This window comes from Nicotiana sylvestris, chromosome 8 (assembly GCF_000393655.2).
Source record: "Nicotiana sylvestris chromosome 8, ASM39365v2, whole genome shotgun sequence".
In the NCBI taxonomy this organism is placed as follows: Eukaryota; Viridiplantae; Streptophyta; class Magnoliopsida; order Solanales; family Solanaceae; genus Nicotiana; species Nicotiana sylvestris.
In genome coordinates this window covers 96247957-96266306 of record NC_091064.1, presented here as the reverse complement: position 1 = coordinate 96266306, position 18350 = coordinate 96247957, and the positions used below count along the sequence as shown (strand labels likewise).

Sequence of the window (18350 nt, the reverse complement as noted above, 5' to 3'; positions counted from 1 at the left end):
CCCAGTTTCTCACCTACCCTCTTAAATCTAGGCCGTTGATCATTCAGATCAACGACCATTATTCACCCTTCCATAATTAAACCCAAACAACCTACCCTAATCCCTCGTTTTCATTCTGATAGCCGCCTTCGGAATCCCTTCGTCTATCAAACTCTCTCAATGGTTCTTCAGAATCCCTAGTCGTCTCCTACCCTTTTCAACCACCACTCCACCGGAATCCATGGCTTCTCAGGCCATGGATGGCCTACACTCACCCCCCTCCATCATTAAACCTTGGGCGTTCGAAGCTTTAAAGTCTGACCTCGATGGTTCTCCTTTAGATCTTCTCAGATCTATAAGTTTAATGGCTTCTCCGGCCTGATCCGGCGTACCCAAAGCATTAGGAGCCTGATTCTAACTCATCCGACTCAATATTGGACCTTCATCCAAGACTTTCTCATTTCTAGGGTTTCGCCGAAACCCTAAGCTATTCGAGGTTTTTCTTTGTTTGTTTTCTTAGATCTATGTTGTATCTGTGCTGTACTGGATTTTTAAATTGTTTTCCCTAAATTTTCTTTTCAAAATCGTTTGTCTTTGATTTAGGGTTTTTCAAAGGATTCCAAAACGTCTTTGTGATTCTTCCTTTTTCTCTTCTTTATGTGTGTTTGCCTATACTATGTTTTACCACGCATGTGTCGTTTTTCTGCCTTTGTTTGTGCTATACATGACTCTTCTGTACCTTGGTACTCTATTGTGCCTCTTGAGTAGGCTTGCATGTTAATATTTGTTATGTTTTCCTACATGTTCTTTGCTATACTTTCCAGTATTCTCTTATTGTATGTGTTTCCTGCTGAGTTCTTTAACTTTGTTTGTTTTACTGGACTCTTGTTGCAGTTCTAAGCATGTATTACTACTGTTTCTTAAGTTTATATCACCCTTTTTCTCTCCTAAACTTGCTTAAGTTCTGACTTTTCTTAAACATGTTCTTTAAGTCAACTTTTTTTTTACTCTGTTGCTTTAAACCTGCTATCATGGCCGTTGGTTTCTCATGAGTCTCTAAAAGATACCTCTGAGTCTGTTTCAATGGCTTGCCTCCTCACCTCTATGTCTGATTCAAGTGGAAGCTCTAGGATTTGGGGTTTTCTTTGGCAAGTTTGATTTTGTGTTCGGGTTATGACTCCACTTTGGGACCCTGGACTCTCACACTCATTGTGAGCCTGCAAACTAGACTTGTATCCCTTTGCTTATGATTCTGAACCTTTCTATGTTAGAGTCTTTACTAAGTAACATGACAGTTCCTTCTTGATTCACATACTTGTGTGCTTTATATATGAGAAATTCTTCTTTCAAAAAGGGTTTTGCCAACTATTGATTGATTCCGAATTCCTTTTAATAGGGTTTGATTGATTGTTACTGATTTTCTCTAATTGAACCTTCGTTACCTTTTCCCGACTTGGTTCATTCGAACAAAGCCTGTAATTTTGATTTTTTACTAGATGTTTAATTGATTCCCTTTCCTTATTTTTTCAAAAACCGTGTACTATTGAACTTTTCCCTTAAATAACTTCTATGTATTTACACCTTTTGTGCTAATTTGAAAAGATTTTTAATCCAATTCTTTCCTTATATGTCTTCTACCCGTTTGAAATCAGAATCCCTTAACTTAAGGGAGATTCTGTGTGATTGATTGCAAACTATTCCCTTACCTTTCTTACTTGTTTTCTGCACTATAAAAGGGGCACGACCCTTCTGCACTTAGACACCTTGAACCTTCAGTTCAACACTTCGAATTCAATATTTTACACACACACACCTCTCAATTACAATATTCTTTCGATACTCTACTCTCTTCTGAGATCTTTTGTACTATTTGCTTGCAATTTGGTTTACAAGACTTCAGCTTTCACTTATTTGTTTCCCTGAAACTGGTATGTCTTAATTTTGATTTCAGCACAATCCCTATGTGTTTACTTTTCAATTGCTACACTCCTGTCTACTTTGTTGTTCATGTTCTGTACTGAATATGCTACTCTCTCTTTGCATCTGTTGTACATGTTTGTTGTAATTACCCATACCCCCACTCCCTTCTATGTGTTTGAGTTAAGGTTCAGGGTGTGACAACATCCAAATTGCTGCTTAGGTCTGAACCTGATCCTCAATGGATCCCAACTCTCAAAATTTGGCTAATAGGCTGGTTAGGGGTGTGCCAGCACTACTAATTGTTGGGCATGACCACCAGCCTGCCATGGCTATCCCTGATTCCCCCCCTGTTCACTTACACTCTCTCTTAGATTCTACGTTCTACCCCTCTCTTATGAGCCTTGCTCTAGGACCTTGAGTTCCCTCTGAACTTGGACATCTGAGGGCTGGCATTTCCACATTGCACTATGCTCTTAATTTTGCAATGTGCTTGGGATATAAGCATTGACCGGAGCCCCTTTGAGACTTTTGGGATCTTTGATACATCCCAAATAAGATAAAGGCTTTGGAAACCTGATCTTGGAAGTTGGTTTATCTCATATTGTTAGACCTTGAGTCTGAATTAGGCTCCTTGGTTGTAGCTTAATTTCTGATGTAATATTACTTTTCTTAATTCATTATGGTTTGTAAATGTTATAATAACTTATGGGGTTCTAGTGAAAAGGGGAGAGTCATTTAAGTATGCAAAGGGTAGACAACATGCTGATAGGCGTTACTATTTACAAGCTCTACACTTACGCATATCATGTAGAAATTCTGCCTATAAGTTTTCTGCACACATGCACGTCATAAAGAAATCATACCTATAGTTTCTGCACTTACGCATATCATGTAGAAATCCTGCCTATAAGTTTTTTGCACTCATGCACGTTATATAGAAATCTTGCCTATAGTTTCTGCACTTATGCACATCATGTAGAAATCCTGCCTATAAGTTTCTGCACTTCTGCATATAGAAATCATGACTATAGGTGTCCTGCACTTCTGCATTTTTATCTATCATTAGGCAAACAGTTATAGGTTAAGTAATAATAAATTTCATTCTAGATACCATGTCTATAGGACTCCTGGACTTTTATAATCGTCTTAAAATCAACAACGCTTAGAAATCATGCCTATAGGAGTAACCAGTTGAATATGATTCGTTTATTTCATCTACAAGTCTAAAATCAGTTGCAATGTTGTCTAATATCTGAAGATCTTATGGTTTTTATATAATCAATAAGCCTTCTTTAAAATCAGAGTAAGCATTGTTAGATACCATGCCTATAAGTTTCACCTAGGCAAGCCAGTAGATAATTGATTAACTGCATCAGTCTTTGATAAATTACAACCAGGGAAGGCTAATTCGGACTCCTCATTTGAGAAATATATGATGAATTAGCGTACCCGAACGCTTTAAATTCAGACCATAACCAATATTTGTAAGTCATGCTAAACAATTTGTTTCTTTAAATGAGGAGGCCCGTTTGAGCCCTTTAAACTGTTATATGTTTTGATTTTTGCCCTAGAATTTTATCCTTTTAAAACTCTGAAAAGCCAAATCTCTCTTCCCTTTAGGACTAGTAGTCCCAAATGCCTCCGGGACTGATAGGGGTGGGGCGGGTACTAGCATGCAATAAGTAACAATATTATTCCGTGCTTAATACCTTAACGGGGTGGGAAAGGGTAGATATGGATATGATGACCGGTGCGCAAATACCACGTGTAACCCCTCTTTTGAGGAGTCATTACCGGGTATTGCATTGACGTGATCCATATTGTTTGTAAACCTAGGACCCCCTTTCTTTTTAACTTGTTTTATTGTCCGAACTATTTCCTTAAAATTTCTGCTTTCTTTATTTTCTTCAAACTTTCAATTTGCTTGCAATAATATGTGAACCCCTTCTTACTTGAGCCCTTAATTCTTTATTTGATTATGTGAAGTCACAATTGTAACATGGCTGGGAACCACACTAGTGGATCTTGAGGGGTGCCTAACACCTTCCCCTCGAGATAAGTTTTAGCCCTTACCCAAACATTGGTTCTTCAAACTCAAACCCTTCTTAGTGTCCTAATGCACTTAATCATTAGGTGGTGATTCTTCAAGTTCCAAAACCCAATTCCCAAAAGGGAATGAGTCGTCCTCCCAAATGTCACAAGCCTGATTTCGAGAGAGAAAGGGGTCGCAACACTCCATAGATAGCGGGCCTGAAATCAACGATCGCCGCGCTCTAACTCACTTAGATCTGCACATAAAGTGCAAGGTGTAGTATGAGTACAACCAACTCAGTAGTGACAGAAATAACTAAGAAACTGGGCAGTAGTGACGAGCTAAGTAAAATAGTCCAACTATTTATTTTCACAATTTACAATAAACATAAATAAACAGGTGAATTTCATAAAAACAATAAATTCCACAAAGAAATTTAACAGATAAATGCAGCAACAACAAAAGTAAATGCAACTTCACAGCAATGTCACTCCATCACTCAGCACTCGCACTTAGCACTCAACACTCAACACTCAATACACTCAACACTATGCGCTTACTAGGGGTGTGTACAGACTCCGGAGGGGCTCCCGAAGCCCAAGCGCTAAGCACGGAAAGCTCACGTGCCATAATATCAATACCTGAATCTGCACGGTCAGCTCACGTGCTACGCGGACAACTCATGCGCTATGGTATAATTACCTGGACCCGCACGGTCAACTCACGTGCTATGCGGACAACTCACGTGCTATGGTATTAATATCCTCATAACCAGGCCCTCAGCCTTACTCAATCCTGTATCTCACTAGCCTCACCATCATCAACAAATAAGGGGACACAACCCACATCAAGTATCACAGCATATTAGCCAATAATAGAGACTGAGGTAAACATGTACAATAATTTATATATCTGAGTACAAATAATGTGAGCATAAATAAAGAATAAGCATGATCTCTAACATGAAGGCAAACAAGTTCAACAACAAGTAACTATGTAAACACAAATGATGGCCATGAGGCCTCACGGGACGGACCAAGTCTCCATCCCTCGAGGTATGCACCCACATGCCCTCCACCTAGCATGAGTATCACCTCCAAAAAGTCATATGATATCAAATTATCTAGGTTTATACCCTTAAAGCCAGAGTTAAAACTGTTACTTACCTCGCTAATGGAAAGTTCCCCAACCTTGCAACGTCTACAACACCAATCAAACGGCCTCTAATGGCCTCAATCTATCAAATATTGAATAACACATCTTTAAATCTAAATGAATAATTTTCATAATTTTAGGATGATTCAAAATCAAAGTCAACCCTCGGTCCTATTACTAATAATCTGTACGAAATTATCAAACGCAAAAACTGGAAAAAAAATGCTAAGACATTGCAACTCCAGGATGCTTTACAATGGCGTAATCCACCCAATCTCATGTCAAACATTCTAATTATTGTCAATTATTAAATAATAATTACTTTATTCCCTCATTATTACATAAATTATTAGGTGGTCGCTATGTTTCTTGTATAAAATATTAAACCAACGTGAACTGATCCATCAAAATTATTTTTCCCAAGTTTAATTATATAGCTTTCTCATTTTATCTCCACTAAATAATAACCATGGCCAATTTATTGCTTCTTATGATAGCATAATCATTGATTCCTCATCCCTAATGCCATCATCACTAATTTAACAGAATGAAATTTCAATGGAAGGCAATTTGAGTTTAATGTACTTATATACCTGAAGCCTTTGCCTTCTTCCTAGTGTTCGTACAGATTCCACAGAAAATCTTGGTTGTCGTCAATCCTCTTTAAGCCAACATACGGTCTTGTTTTCTATTTTTTTGTTGAATAATTATTAAGACCTAAATTACTCCTTTTTCATACACATTAGGTCTTTGTACATGGGCCAATAAGAAAAATATAATGGGTTTAGCCCATTTCTTTACAATTATTTTTTAGCCCAGTTATTTTATTACCTATTAACACATGTAATGATAAATTAGGCCACTAAATATTTATCTAGTACATTATCTTATATATTATAATAGATTATTTTCAACTAGCTTAATACTTTTTGGCACACGCGTTACAATTGACACTACGAATCTACTCCAACTTTCGAAATTCCATTCTGATCCAAGCACCTAATTTTCCAATGCCGACCAAAATCGCTAAATTTCTAACATCCGCCAATCCAAGCCTAATTCTACCACAGACCTCCAAATTACATTCCGGACACACTCCTAAGTATAAAATCACCCAACGAAGCTAACCGAATCATAAAATTCCCAATCTGAATTCGTTTAATCATAAGTCAACTTTCGGTTGACTTTTTTAACTTAGCTTTCTAACTAAGAGACTAATTGTTTATTTCACTCCAACACTACTCCGAACCCAAACCTACCAACTCGATACAACTCAACACAGTTGAACAACACACAAATAAGCATATATGGGAGAAATAGGGCTATAACTCTCAAAACGAACGATCGGGTCGCTACAGTGTCGTGCACCACACTTATAAGCAAGAGGCTACAGGGCATTTTGGACTGTCACTCTTTCTTTCTACTCTAGATCGTTTGGTAGAGCTCAGATATAAGAACTCAATCTCCTAAACTATATCTTATTTATAATACGGCGATACCTACATCCCGAAAGACGGTTGGTAAGAGATATAGCTGTGGAAGAGTTGCGTCAGAGGAACTCAATTTTTGCATCATGCTTATGATGGATAAATATGAAGTATTCAACAAATCATGTGTATACTAAGATGTGTAAGCTTCTTGATAAGGATCCCTAAGGTAAGAATTCCTATTCATTCTTACGGTAAAAAGGAATAAGGAGGGAGACACAAGTTTCGGCAAGTAACAGAAGCAAGGTGAATAAGGGTACGAGGCACAAAGTTAATAAAGATTATCAGTATTACAGTTCCGACAAAAAAAATAAGCATTGTGGGTTACCCCCAACAGTAACAGAGGTATGTATAATTTGCCACACCCATCTCAGTTATACCTTATTGAGGGCTAACAGTTGTAGATCAAGAAAAGAACGGGTTATCGGGATCCGGCTGGGGTTAGAGTAACCCAAAATGATGAATTGATTATTTGCGTTAGTTGACATTTCTGAAGGATATGGAAAATGTGCTAATAGATCTCCTTGTGAGACACTAAGATGGCACACTCTAAAATAGTACAACTAGATATAAGTACTATAAAAATTGATAATGGAAGCCTTGAAGGGATAAATATTACCTTAGTGTAGCTCGCATAACTAGTAGAGAGAGAGCGTTAAGCAACCCGAAGAGCCACTGGATGGAGCAAAGGGGAGCTAAAAGCAAAAGAATGTCTTGTTCGAGTTTTCAGAATAAAATGATAGGCATAAATGTTAGTGGGAAATAAGAAAAGAGTTAATGAAGCATTATGAGTAAGATATGATACATGTATGACAATGGTAGATCAAACGATGACAGTATTACAGAATCTATAGTCAAGTGAAGGAAGAGGCGGGAGGTGACAGACCTTAGGACAACAAAAGAGTATAGGCCATACAGTCATGCCCTCATTTCGAGAAATAAGTTCGCAACTCTAACGATAATACAAAAAAGGAAAAGTTAGACCACAGAGTAATAAAACTAGTATGTATTGGTGAACGGGATAAACTAAACATGAATTAGGGACTGAGTGATTGATTATAGTCGGTATCATGAGTTTAATATAGCATACGAACGATAATAGAATGGACGACATAAGAATAACCTTTAATTGTCATTCAATAAAACGCTTCCCTAAAGTAAGCAATGTGAGCAAAGTTAAGCTTAAGGAACTATATGTGCCAGCAATACTAAGTGTCACCCTCGCGAGTAAGGAAATGTTTTATCCTTGGTACGGAAGGATTACCGCAAGGTGAGTAAGGGTCATCGATGATGTGAAAAGACACCTAAGATGAAGAGGTAAAAAATCTATAGATAGCTCGTCGTAGTTCTAAATCTTAGTACTCCCCTAAAGGGGGGAATACAGTGTGATGTGGCATTAAGTCAGAATTTTTTAGTTCTGGTAACTATGGAATGGAAAAGAAAGAATGCGATAAAAAAAGAATGAGACTACACTTATCCAAATCCTACAAATATGTTACGATTCCATAATATTATGCAAGCACGACGTCAAAGAAAGGAAGTAAGGGTTCCTGCCCGGAATGCTAATAACAAATAAGGAGCCAGTACAAGAGGTAAGTTAGACAAAGAAAATAACCAAGAGATTTTACGGGATATTGTTATGAGAATGGGCCAACGAGTAATTAGTAGTTGATTCAGTAAGAGCCTAGTCATGGCCAGACAAGAGGTTACCGACAAATCAGCAGATCATGCAAGATAAACATAGTGAACCTCAACATGGGGAATTCAGCCTCACAAATATAACATCAGAACCCTTGAGAAATATTGAGATAGGAGTAGGGGCAGTTAAAGGTATCGTATGAGTTGTCACACCTCCTTTTTCACCCGCACCCGCAAAGGGGCGCGGAAGGGAGGTTTTCCAATTAAAGGACAATCGAAACGGGATTTTATTTAAAGATTCAGAGTCGCCACTTGGGAGATTTATGGTGTCCCAAGTCACCGGTTGAATCCCAAATCGAGGAAAATATGACTCTGTTTAACAGTCTGCGCACCAGAAATCCGGATAAGGAATTCTGTTGACCCGGGAGAAGGTGTTAGGCATTCCCGAGTTCCGTGGTTCTAGCACGGTCGCTCAACTGTCATATTCGGCTTATTTATCTGATTTTAATGCATGTTGAACCTATGTGCAAATTTTAACTGTGTACCACTTTTAATATTATTATTTTTTACCGAGAATTGCAACATCGTGAAAATGCATCTCGAACCGCGTCACATCAATGCACCCGGGGTTATTGACACATTTCAACTCTATTGAGATTGGGATTTGGGTCACATAAATGTGCACCCGAGTTTAAGAAGATAACATTATTAAATACGCATCTAAAGCGACTAGCGTATCATTATTTTGGGTAGGGCCGTGAAATTTTGCTAACCGGCCCATCCCGAAGTCTAATTAATTTTTCTAACATGTATAGAGGGCCTCGCAGCTTGTGTATTTTTGTTCGTCGAGGCTCGTCTCATTCATTATTCTTAAAAGGAATTTTCAACGTCGTGGAAATGCACCTCGAACCACGTCACAATCAATGTACCCGTGGTTAGCGACACATTTGGACTTTCGTTAAGATTTGGATTTGGGTCACATAAATGCGCACCCGAGTTTGAGAAAGTAAATTATTAAATACACGCCTAAAATGACTAGCGTATCATTATTTTTGGTAGGGTCGTGAAATTTTGATAAACGGCCCATCCCGGGGTCTAAGTAATTTATTTTAACCATTCATTGAGGGCCCCACAACTTGCACTTTTACTCGGCGAGGTTCATCCCATCATTTTTATTTAAAGGCCCAATCCTAAAGCAATCTATAATTTTCTATTTTTATTTGCCTTTGAAACAAAGAAGAAGATCCTAATTAGTTTTGCATTATGTAAGAATTAGAAGACCTGGGTCTATTGAACTCATATGCAGTCCGTATAAATAAACCCTTATCTAAGTGTGTACTCAGAGCCAACCAACTATAGGTCTGGGCCCAGGTCCAAATGAACATGTCGTCCAAACTAGACCTGGGCTATTTGTGGCAGTACCGAAGCCCGAAATGTCCAAAGTGGGCCACTGACCTCAGCTTCAATTCTAGCTAAATGCAGAATCACTAGAACAGCTTCAAATTATTTAACGTGCGCTCAACAATTTTTGAGAAGGGAGAATCATGTTTATCTACTCAATTTAAGGAACAATTGATCATTTGAATCTCATATAAAAATTTGGCTTACTTCAACTGTTTAACTAATGGTAATTCCTAATGAGGGATTGAGTTTTGACTAGACGGTTCGATTATTGATTTTGCTAATATCCGCGAGCAGATTCAAAGCAGTTTTATTAATAAGGCATGTTTCATTCGATTAACTACTGCCATGAATTACTAATCCAGAATTACCAACACCTAGACTATAACAATGAATCCCAGGCCATAAAACTTAAAGTGGCCATCATGCTGATTTCAAAATCAATTATAACCTAGAAAAATAATTTAGTGGAATATACATATGAAAGACAAGGAGGAAGAAGAGGTCAGTACAAGGACGCCCTAGGATTAGGTGGGGCGCCTTGACTAAGGATAAAGCCAAGGAGTTGGAAGGAAGGTTATCGGCAATGGGAGCTTGGAGAAGTGGTGGGGACGCAAACACAATGTGGTCGACGACGGCGGACTATATAAGAAAGGCAGCGAGAGAGGTGTTAGGGATATCTACGGGCCGCAATGGTGGTCACAAAGGAGATTGGTGGTGGAATGCAGTTGTCCAAGGTAAAGTGAAAGCGAAGAAGGCGGCTTACCTGCGGTTAATAGGGAGCAATAACGAGGAGGAGAAGAAAGAGAGCAGTCAAAGGTATAAGGTAGCTAGTAAGGAGGCAAAGATGGCAGTGACGGAGGCTAAGACGACAGCTTTTGCTCGTCTTTATGAGGAACTAAGGAACAAAGGCGGGGAGAAGGAGTTATTCCGACTCGCTAAGGCGAGAGAGAGGATAACTCGAGATCTAGACCAGGTGAGGTGCATAAAAGATGACGACGGCAAAGTTTTGATGGGAGATGACCAGATTAAGAGGAGGTGGCAGACCTACTTTCATAAACTTCTAAGTGAAGAAGGAGATCAAGATATTAGACCTGGGGAATCGAGGAATGCCAACAGTCACCATGAATTAAGTAATTGTAGGGACATTGAGATCGATGAAGTCATGGAGGCAATGCGTAAGATGAGAAGGGGCAGAGCTACCGGGCCAGATGAAATCCCGGTTGAACTGTGGAGGTGTGTGGGTAGAGCAGGCTTGGAATGACTTACTGCATTGTTTAGTGTTATATTCAAGACTAATAGGATGCCTGAAGAGTGGAGGTGGAGTACAATGGTCCCGTTGTATAAGAACAAAGGTGATGTCCAGAGCTGTAACAACTATAGGGGCATCAAATTACTAAGTCATACCATGAAAGTTTGGGAGAGAGTGGTAGAAATGAGAGTGCGAAGGACGGTGTCTATTTCAGACAACCAGTTCGGGTTCATGCCGGGACGATCTACCACAGAAGCTATCCACCTTATTAGGAGGATGGTGGAACAGTACAGGGATAGGAAGAAGGATCTTCACATGGTGTTTATTGATTTGGAGAAAGCGTACGATAAGGTTCCTAGGGAGGTCTTATGGAGCTGCTTAGAGGATAAAGGGGTCCCGATTGACTATATTAGGGTGATTAAAGACATGTATGATGGAGCTAAGACTCGGGTTAGGACAGTAGGAGGCGACTCTGAACATTTTCCAGTTATTACGGGGTTGCACCAAGGGTCTGCGCTCAGCCCATTCCTATTTGCCCTGGTGATGGATGCACTGACTCATCATATTCAAGGGGAGGTGCCATGGTGCATGCTATTTGCTGATGACATTATTCTAATTGACGAGACACGAGGCGGCGTCAACGAGAGGCTAGAGATTTGGAGACATGCTCTTGAGTCTAAAGGTTTCAAGTTGAGCAGGACGAAGATGGAATACCTTGAGTGCAAATTTGGAGTTGAGCCGACGGAAGCGGGAGTTGAAGTAAGGCTTGACTCTCAAGTCATTCCCAAGAGGGGTAGTTTCAAGTACCTTGTATCGGTTATTCAGGGGATCGGGGAGATTGACGAGGATGTCACACACCGTATAGGGGTGGGGTGGATGAAGTGGATGTTAGCGTCAGGAGTCTTGTGTGACAAGAAAGTGTCACCGTTACTAAAAGGTAAGTTTTATAGAGCAGTGGTTAGGCCTTCCATGTTATATGGAACTGAATGTTGGCCGGTAAAGAACTCACACATCCAGAAGATAAAAGTAGCGGAGATGAGGATGTTGAGGTGGATGTGCGGGCATACAAGAATGGATAAGATTAGGAATGAAGATGTTCGAGAGAAGGTGGGCGTGGCCCCCATAGAGGACAAGATGAGGGAAGCAAGACTCAAATGGTTCGGGCACATTCAGAGGAGGAGCACTGATGCACCGGTGAGGGGGTGTGAGCGACTGGCTATAGTGGGCATGCGGAGAGGTAGAGGACGACCTAAGAAGTATTGGGGAGAGGTGATCAGACAGGACATGGCGCGACTTAGGATTACTAAGGACATGGCCCTTGAGAGGGAATTATGGAGTTCGAGTATTAAGGTTGTAGGTTAGGGGAGAGTTGTGAATATTTCTACAGCACAATAGAGTGAGACTAGCCGGTTAGGAGTTAGACTAAGAAGGCCATTGGTCGTCTATTGATGCAGGGCTTTACCTTCTAGTTTTACTATACCAGCCATCTTTTTCGTATTTCGTATTCTGTATTTCATATCTATTGTATCGCTATTATTTTATTATGCATTTTTATGGTACTAATATATCGGCTTCTGTTGTTTTTTGAGCCGAGGGTCTCCTAGAAACAGCCTCTCTACCCTTCGGGGTAGGGGTAAGGTCTGCGTACATATTACCCTCCCCAGACCCCACGTGTGGGATTATACTGGGTTGTTGTTGTTGTTGTATACATATGAAAGCAAACTGAGATTCCATTAACCGATACCAGTTAAGTCAGATTGTTAGCTATAGAACTCTCATGCTGCCATGAATACACATCTAATTAGTTTAACTAAATCTAAATTCCAAAATCTATTATAACAGTCCAACACAGTCCTCAAGTTAAAACAAAACAGTCCATCAGTCCATTGGGGCTCAGAATACTGAACTACAACGGACAAATACACGCATCATAAGCAAATTATTCTACATATGTAATGGAAATTTTTACTATAATTGCGCAACAGGAAACTTGCTTCATTTCATTCCAATAGCCAAGAATATACAAAATGTGTACCTGGTATTGTCAGTACAAGAAGAAGAAAATCAGCAGAGTAGTATGTAACCCAGCAACAGCAGCAATAACCAGCAACGACCAACAAAAATAAACTAGCAACAGATTTAAAAGGACCAGCCAAATTCCAGCAATACCAATAACAACACAAACACCCAATAATTGAACAAACTGAGCTCGGCTAAGGTCAGAAGCAGAACCAATGGACTGCTAGATAGATTCAACAATCAAAACGGCAAAAACCAGTGTTTGGAGCCTATATTCTGCCTAGAACTCAATGGAATAGTATCTTTTCTCTTAAACTCTCTCTTAAAACTAATTCAAAACTCAAAATGTTCCTCTCAGATTACTTTTTCCTCTCTTCAAACTTCTCTCCAAATTTTCAGAAAATACTCTTATCCTCTCTCCAGAAAATCCCCCCCTTTTCCGTCTATGACTGACTCTATTTATCCCCATACACTGACCCTGCCCCCCTACCTTATCAGATTTTCTGCCCATGATATTCCTTCACCACTACTACATGTTTTTTTTTGTTCTCTTTTAAGTCACTTGTTCCCCACTACCTTTGTCTTTCCCTTATTTAAATTAAAACAAGTATGGACACCTATTTCTTAATCCATTTCCTTTAAACCTTCCCCCCACCATTATGTTTTGTTCCCCATTAGCACTAACCAATTGCATTAGTTTAATGGTACTTTAGTACCCTACTGTCAGCCCACTCATCTTAAGCCTTTTCAGACCTTTTAAACCCCAAAATACCCTTCTAAAGCCTCTGAAATTACTGTCCTACCCAATCCCTTTAACTGGCAACAACCCCAAATAGCTATAGCCAATTCAGCTAATCAATTAACTACCTAGCCAGATGAACCGATACCTAACAAGCACATCAAAACCGAATCCAATACAGGACAATCATTGAGATTCAATTCAGCAAAAGCAGCTATAACTTGCGCTCATAATAGTTCCAAATAGTATCCAAATAAAACTAGTGATTTAAGGCAACCTGTATTGAACTACTAAAGTCAAACTGATTCACACATACACAGGGAATAAGCTAACCATATTGGGAACCAATCCTAATTAGCTTAGACAAACAGAAATGAGCAAGGAACCAAACAAATGATGAACAACAAAGAGCAAACTTGGCCAATTTGAACAAGTAGTAACCATCAAACAATTACAGGAGTAGCCGTAGTTTTATACAAAGCATTATGGACACTGAATAATTTGACGTAAACAATAATACAAAAAAGAGACAAAATACAGAACAAACACAAAGCATTCGATCCTAAAGAAAGGGGTAGAAAATGAACTTACTGAACGATACTAACAGAGAAGAGAAATAAGCGGAAACCTACCCGTTTAAACGAGGACCGAGTTCGAACCTCCGACCTTTGGATTTGGGGCCAAAACGGACCCCATCGTGAACTCATCCTTGGATCCTTTGATTTGGACCAAAGCGGACTTTAATCGTGTGTTTTCAATGTGAAAACACACGATTAAAGTCCAATTTGGCCTACAAATCTTCGACTGTCCACTGAACCTCGAGCTTGAAAGAACTAGGGTTTGGGGTCAAACTTCGATCTAAGATTTGAGAAAATCCAACGAGATTCGAGGGAATCTGTTAATGGTTTAGGGACGAGGGAAGTCAGGTGGACGTTGGGTGTTTATTTAGGGGAGATTGGGTGAACTAAGGTTTTGGTCCGATTCTTTAGATGAAGATTCGAGACGTTTGGTAATGATTCGCGGAGAAAGGGTTGTGGATTCATAGAGGGGAGGGTCTATGGGTTCAGGGGTGTGTTTTTGGTGGTCACCGGCATCGTTACCGCCGGGTTTACGGCGAAGGGGAGGGGTGGCGGCTGCTAGGGTTTGGGGAGGGATCGTCTCTGAGCTTAGAGACGATACAGAAAAAAAAGGGGGGGTTCGTTTGAAGGGGCGGGGTAAGGAATTAAGGCTATATATACGGGGGGGGGGGGTGTTTTAATCTCAGCCGTTAGATCAATTAAGATCAACGGCCAGGATCAAGGAGGTTAAACCATACGGCGTCGTTTGGTTTAAGTAGGGGTCGGTCTGAACCGGGTAATGGGTCGGGCCAAGGGATGGGTAAGGAGATTGAATCTCGGCCGTTGGATTGATTTAATCCAACGGCCTTGATTAAAAGTGACCAAACGACATCGTTTTTAAGATGCCTCTGGCCAGGCCAGACTAGACCTGGTCCATGGGTGATTTGGGCCTGATTTCTTGCACATGAAACCGGCCCAAATTTCACTCTTTTCTTCTTTTCTTTTATTTTTCTTTTAATTCCTTTTCAACTAAAAATCCTAATTAAATTATTGACAATTAACTAAAACATTGACTCCTAACACTAGCTACCATACTGAATTAAACATCAAATAAAGATAAAATTACACCATTCGGACATTAAGTGCTAAAAATGTAAAGCATATATTTTTTGTGATTTTTCTATTTTTGTAAAACAAACCTTGCTAAATTAAATCCTAAATTATAAAATTAAATCCTAATTTGCAAAATCAAATCCTAAATGGACATGCAACGCATATATATATATATATATATATATATATATATATATTGCATTATTCAGTTGTAAAAATAGAATAAACATACACAGACAAATACAAATAAATCACAAGTAACACACAACTATTCTATTTTGAATTTTTTTGGGAGTAGTTCTTGTAGGGCAAAAATCACGTGCTCACAGCTGCCCCTCTTTGTCCGGAAACATAAAGAGTTTTCGTGCAAAGATAAAGTGAGCGGATATGAGCGATTTTTGCCCGTTGGAATACTCCATGCGAAGCATTTTTGAAAAGATTTAACCAAACCTCTGCTTCAAAGGTTTCCTACATATCCATGGCTAAAAGGGAATCATGTCAATGTAGTTTGGGAAGTTTGGGTAGCTGGGACTACCGTGGGACTGGGATTTTGCTGTTACTGCTGTTGCTGTTGCTGCTACTTACTGACCTCCTTGTTACACCTTGATAAAAATAAAGAAGTTATACTAAGCTATGGCCTATGAATTACAAAGATTTATTCTCAAACACGGTCATGTGACTGTTGTTGCCTAGTTGCTTTGCTGTCTTGCTATCTTGCGTTTCCTCTGATGTTTCTTTGCTTCTGACTTGACTCGTGTTCTCTCTTGATTGCCAAATTTGAACTGCCTTCTACTGACTAGTGTTGCCTTCCTTCCGACTTCTGAATTTTAACTTATGCTGGGGGTTTTTGTTGTAACCTTCTGCTTTATTGACTTCGAACTTCAATATATTCCTCTGTTATATGGGCCGTCTCCCAGCCTCAAAACTTGAAAATAAAACGCCATTCCTTTCTTCAGGCGGGCTCCTGACTTTAACATAACTTTGAAAATAAAAACGCCATTCCTTTCTTCAGGCGTGCTCCTGACCTCAACAACAACCTTTTTAAAAAAATAAAAAAATGCCATTCCTTTCTTCGGGCGGGCTCCTGACCTCAACAACAACTTCAAAAAAATAAATCGCCATTCCGTTCTTCATGCGGGCTCTTGACTTCAACAACAACTTCGAAAAATAAATCGACATTCCGTTATTCTGGCGGACTCCTGACTTCAACAACAACTTAAAATAAATCGCCATTCCATTCTTCAGGCGGGCTCCTAACTTCAACAACAACTTCGAAAAATAAATCGTCATTTCGTTCTTCAGGCGGGCTCTTGACTTCAACAACAACTTCGAAAAATAAATCGCCATTCCGTTCTTCAGGCGGGCTCCTGACTTCAACAACAACTTCGAAAATAAAATCGCCATTCCGTTCTTCCGGCGGGCTCCTGACTTCAACAAAAACATAAAATAAATCGCCATTCCGTTCTTCAGGCGGGCTCCTGACTTCAACAACAACTTAAAATAAATCGCCATTCCGTTCTTTACGCGGGCTCCTGACTTCAACAACAACTTCGAAAAATAAATCGCCATTCCGTTCTTCAGGCGGGCTCCTGACTTCAGCAACAACTTCGAAAATAAAATCGCCATTCCGTTCTTCCGGTGGGCTTCTGACTTCAACAACAACTTCAAAAATAAAATCGTCATTCTGTTCTTCAGGAGGGCTCCTGACTTCAACAACAACTTTGAAAAATAAATCGCCATTGTTTCCCCTTACATCCTGAACCATTTCCCTTGAATTATCTTTCCTCAAAACTGAAACTCGTACTTTCCTCCTTCTCCAAAACTACTTCCCTTAAAACTAGTGTCTCATTTCTCTGTGAACTGCTGGGGATAACATTTTTTCAAAATATGTTATCTTACTCCTTCAAAGGCTACTTCCCTTAAGACTGATGTTTCATTCCTCTGCAAACTGTTTCCTTTTGCGAAACTGGTCTTCCTCTTTTTTTTCTTTTTCTCTTTTTTCATTTTCTTTTTTCTTCTTCCTTCAAAGACTACCTCCCCTAAAACTCGGGTTATCTTGCTTCTTCCAAGATTGCTTTCTTTAAAACTTGTATCGCCCTTTCTCGCATACTACTGGGGATTTTACTTCCTTCAAAGCTTGTGTTATCTTCCCTCTTTCCCAAGTGGCTATCTGATCTCAGCGAAAATTTTCTTCCCCAGTTTGATAATCTTCTTTGTGGCCATGTCTTCCTGCTGTCAATAACATTTCCTTTCCTGCTTCAAATCAAAGAATTTTTTTTTAGTTTAAAACGTGGTGAGTGGTCGTGCCACTCCTGCTGGGGATGGTTTTTCCCTTCTTCCTTTCCCTGCTTTGCACTTTATTACAAAACTTGTTGGGGATGATATTATTTGCTGGGGATGATATTCCTGCCGGGGATGGTTTTTCTTTTCTTTTCCTTCCCCGCTCTGTGTTGTCCAATCATCTCGGAACTTGGTAGATAATCTGTCGGAGTTGTTCGTGCTTCTCACAAATCTGCTGGGGATCCTCTTGGGATTTGATCCATAACTTTCCATCCTCCTAATTTCTATTTTTCTCCAACTTTCCCTAGAAATTCGGTCCTCTTGGAATCTAGACCCATTCATCATTAGGTCTTGCGACAAGCTTCTTTCTGCTTCGTCGCCTTATCTTTGGCTCGTCCTATCCACATTGTGTTTTCGCACCATCTTGGCAACTGGTAATAAGCTCTGAAAATCCTTTTCAAAAACAAACTGCTGGGGAGCTAAAGTCTTTAGACCAAAAAAGTGATGATTTCAAAAGGTAGAAAAAAAAAGAAGAAATCTTTCTGAACAAATGTTGGGGAAAAGAAAAGAAAGAAAAAAACTTATCTGAATGATATAACCGATTCCAACGATCATGTTATGCATTCCGGATTAATCAACCCAGTCTATTTGTATCAATCAATCTTTCGGACGGCCTCATCTTGCTGGGGATAAACAGGCACTCAAATCTTTGCCAAATGCGGATCCTTTCCGCCAATCTTGTCTTGTCGCCTCATAATGCCCTTCGAGGGGTTTTTAC

The 18350-nt window shown here is 39.6% G+C and overlaps 1 protein-coding gene across 1 annotated transcript; it reads left to right on the top strand.

Annotated features, from left to right (window-relative positions):
• Positions 1 to 10198: 10198 nt before the first annotated feature.
• LOC138875414 (uncharacterized) lies at positions 10199 to 12769 on the top strand. The gene is made up of 2 exons (XM_070154240.1): positions 10199 to 10774; positions 12707 to 12769. Exons 1-2 carry the CDS (start codon positions 10199 to 10201, stop codon positions 12767 to 12769), a joined length of 639 nt encoding a protein of 212 aa, XP_070010341.1.
• The last annotated feature ends 5581 nt before the right edge of the window (positions 12770 to 18350 follow it).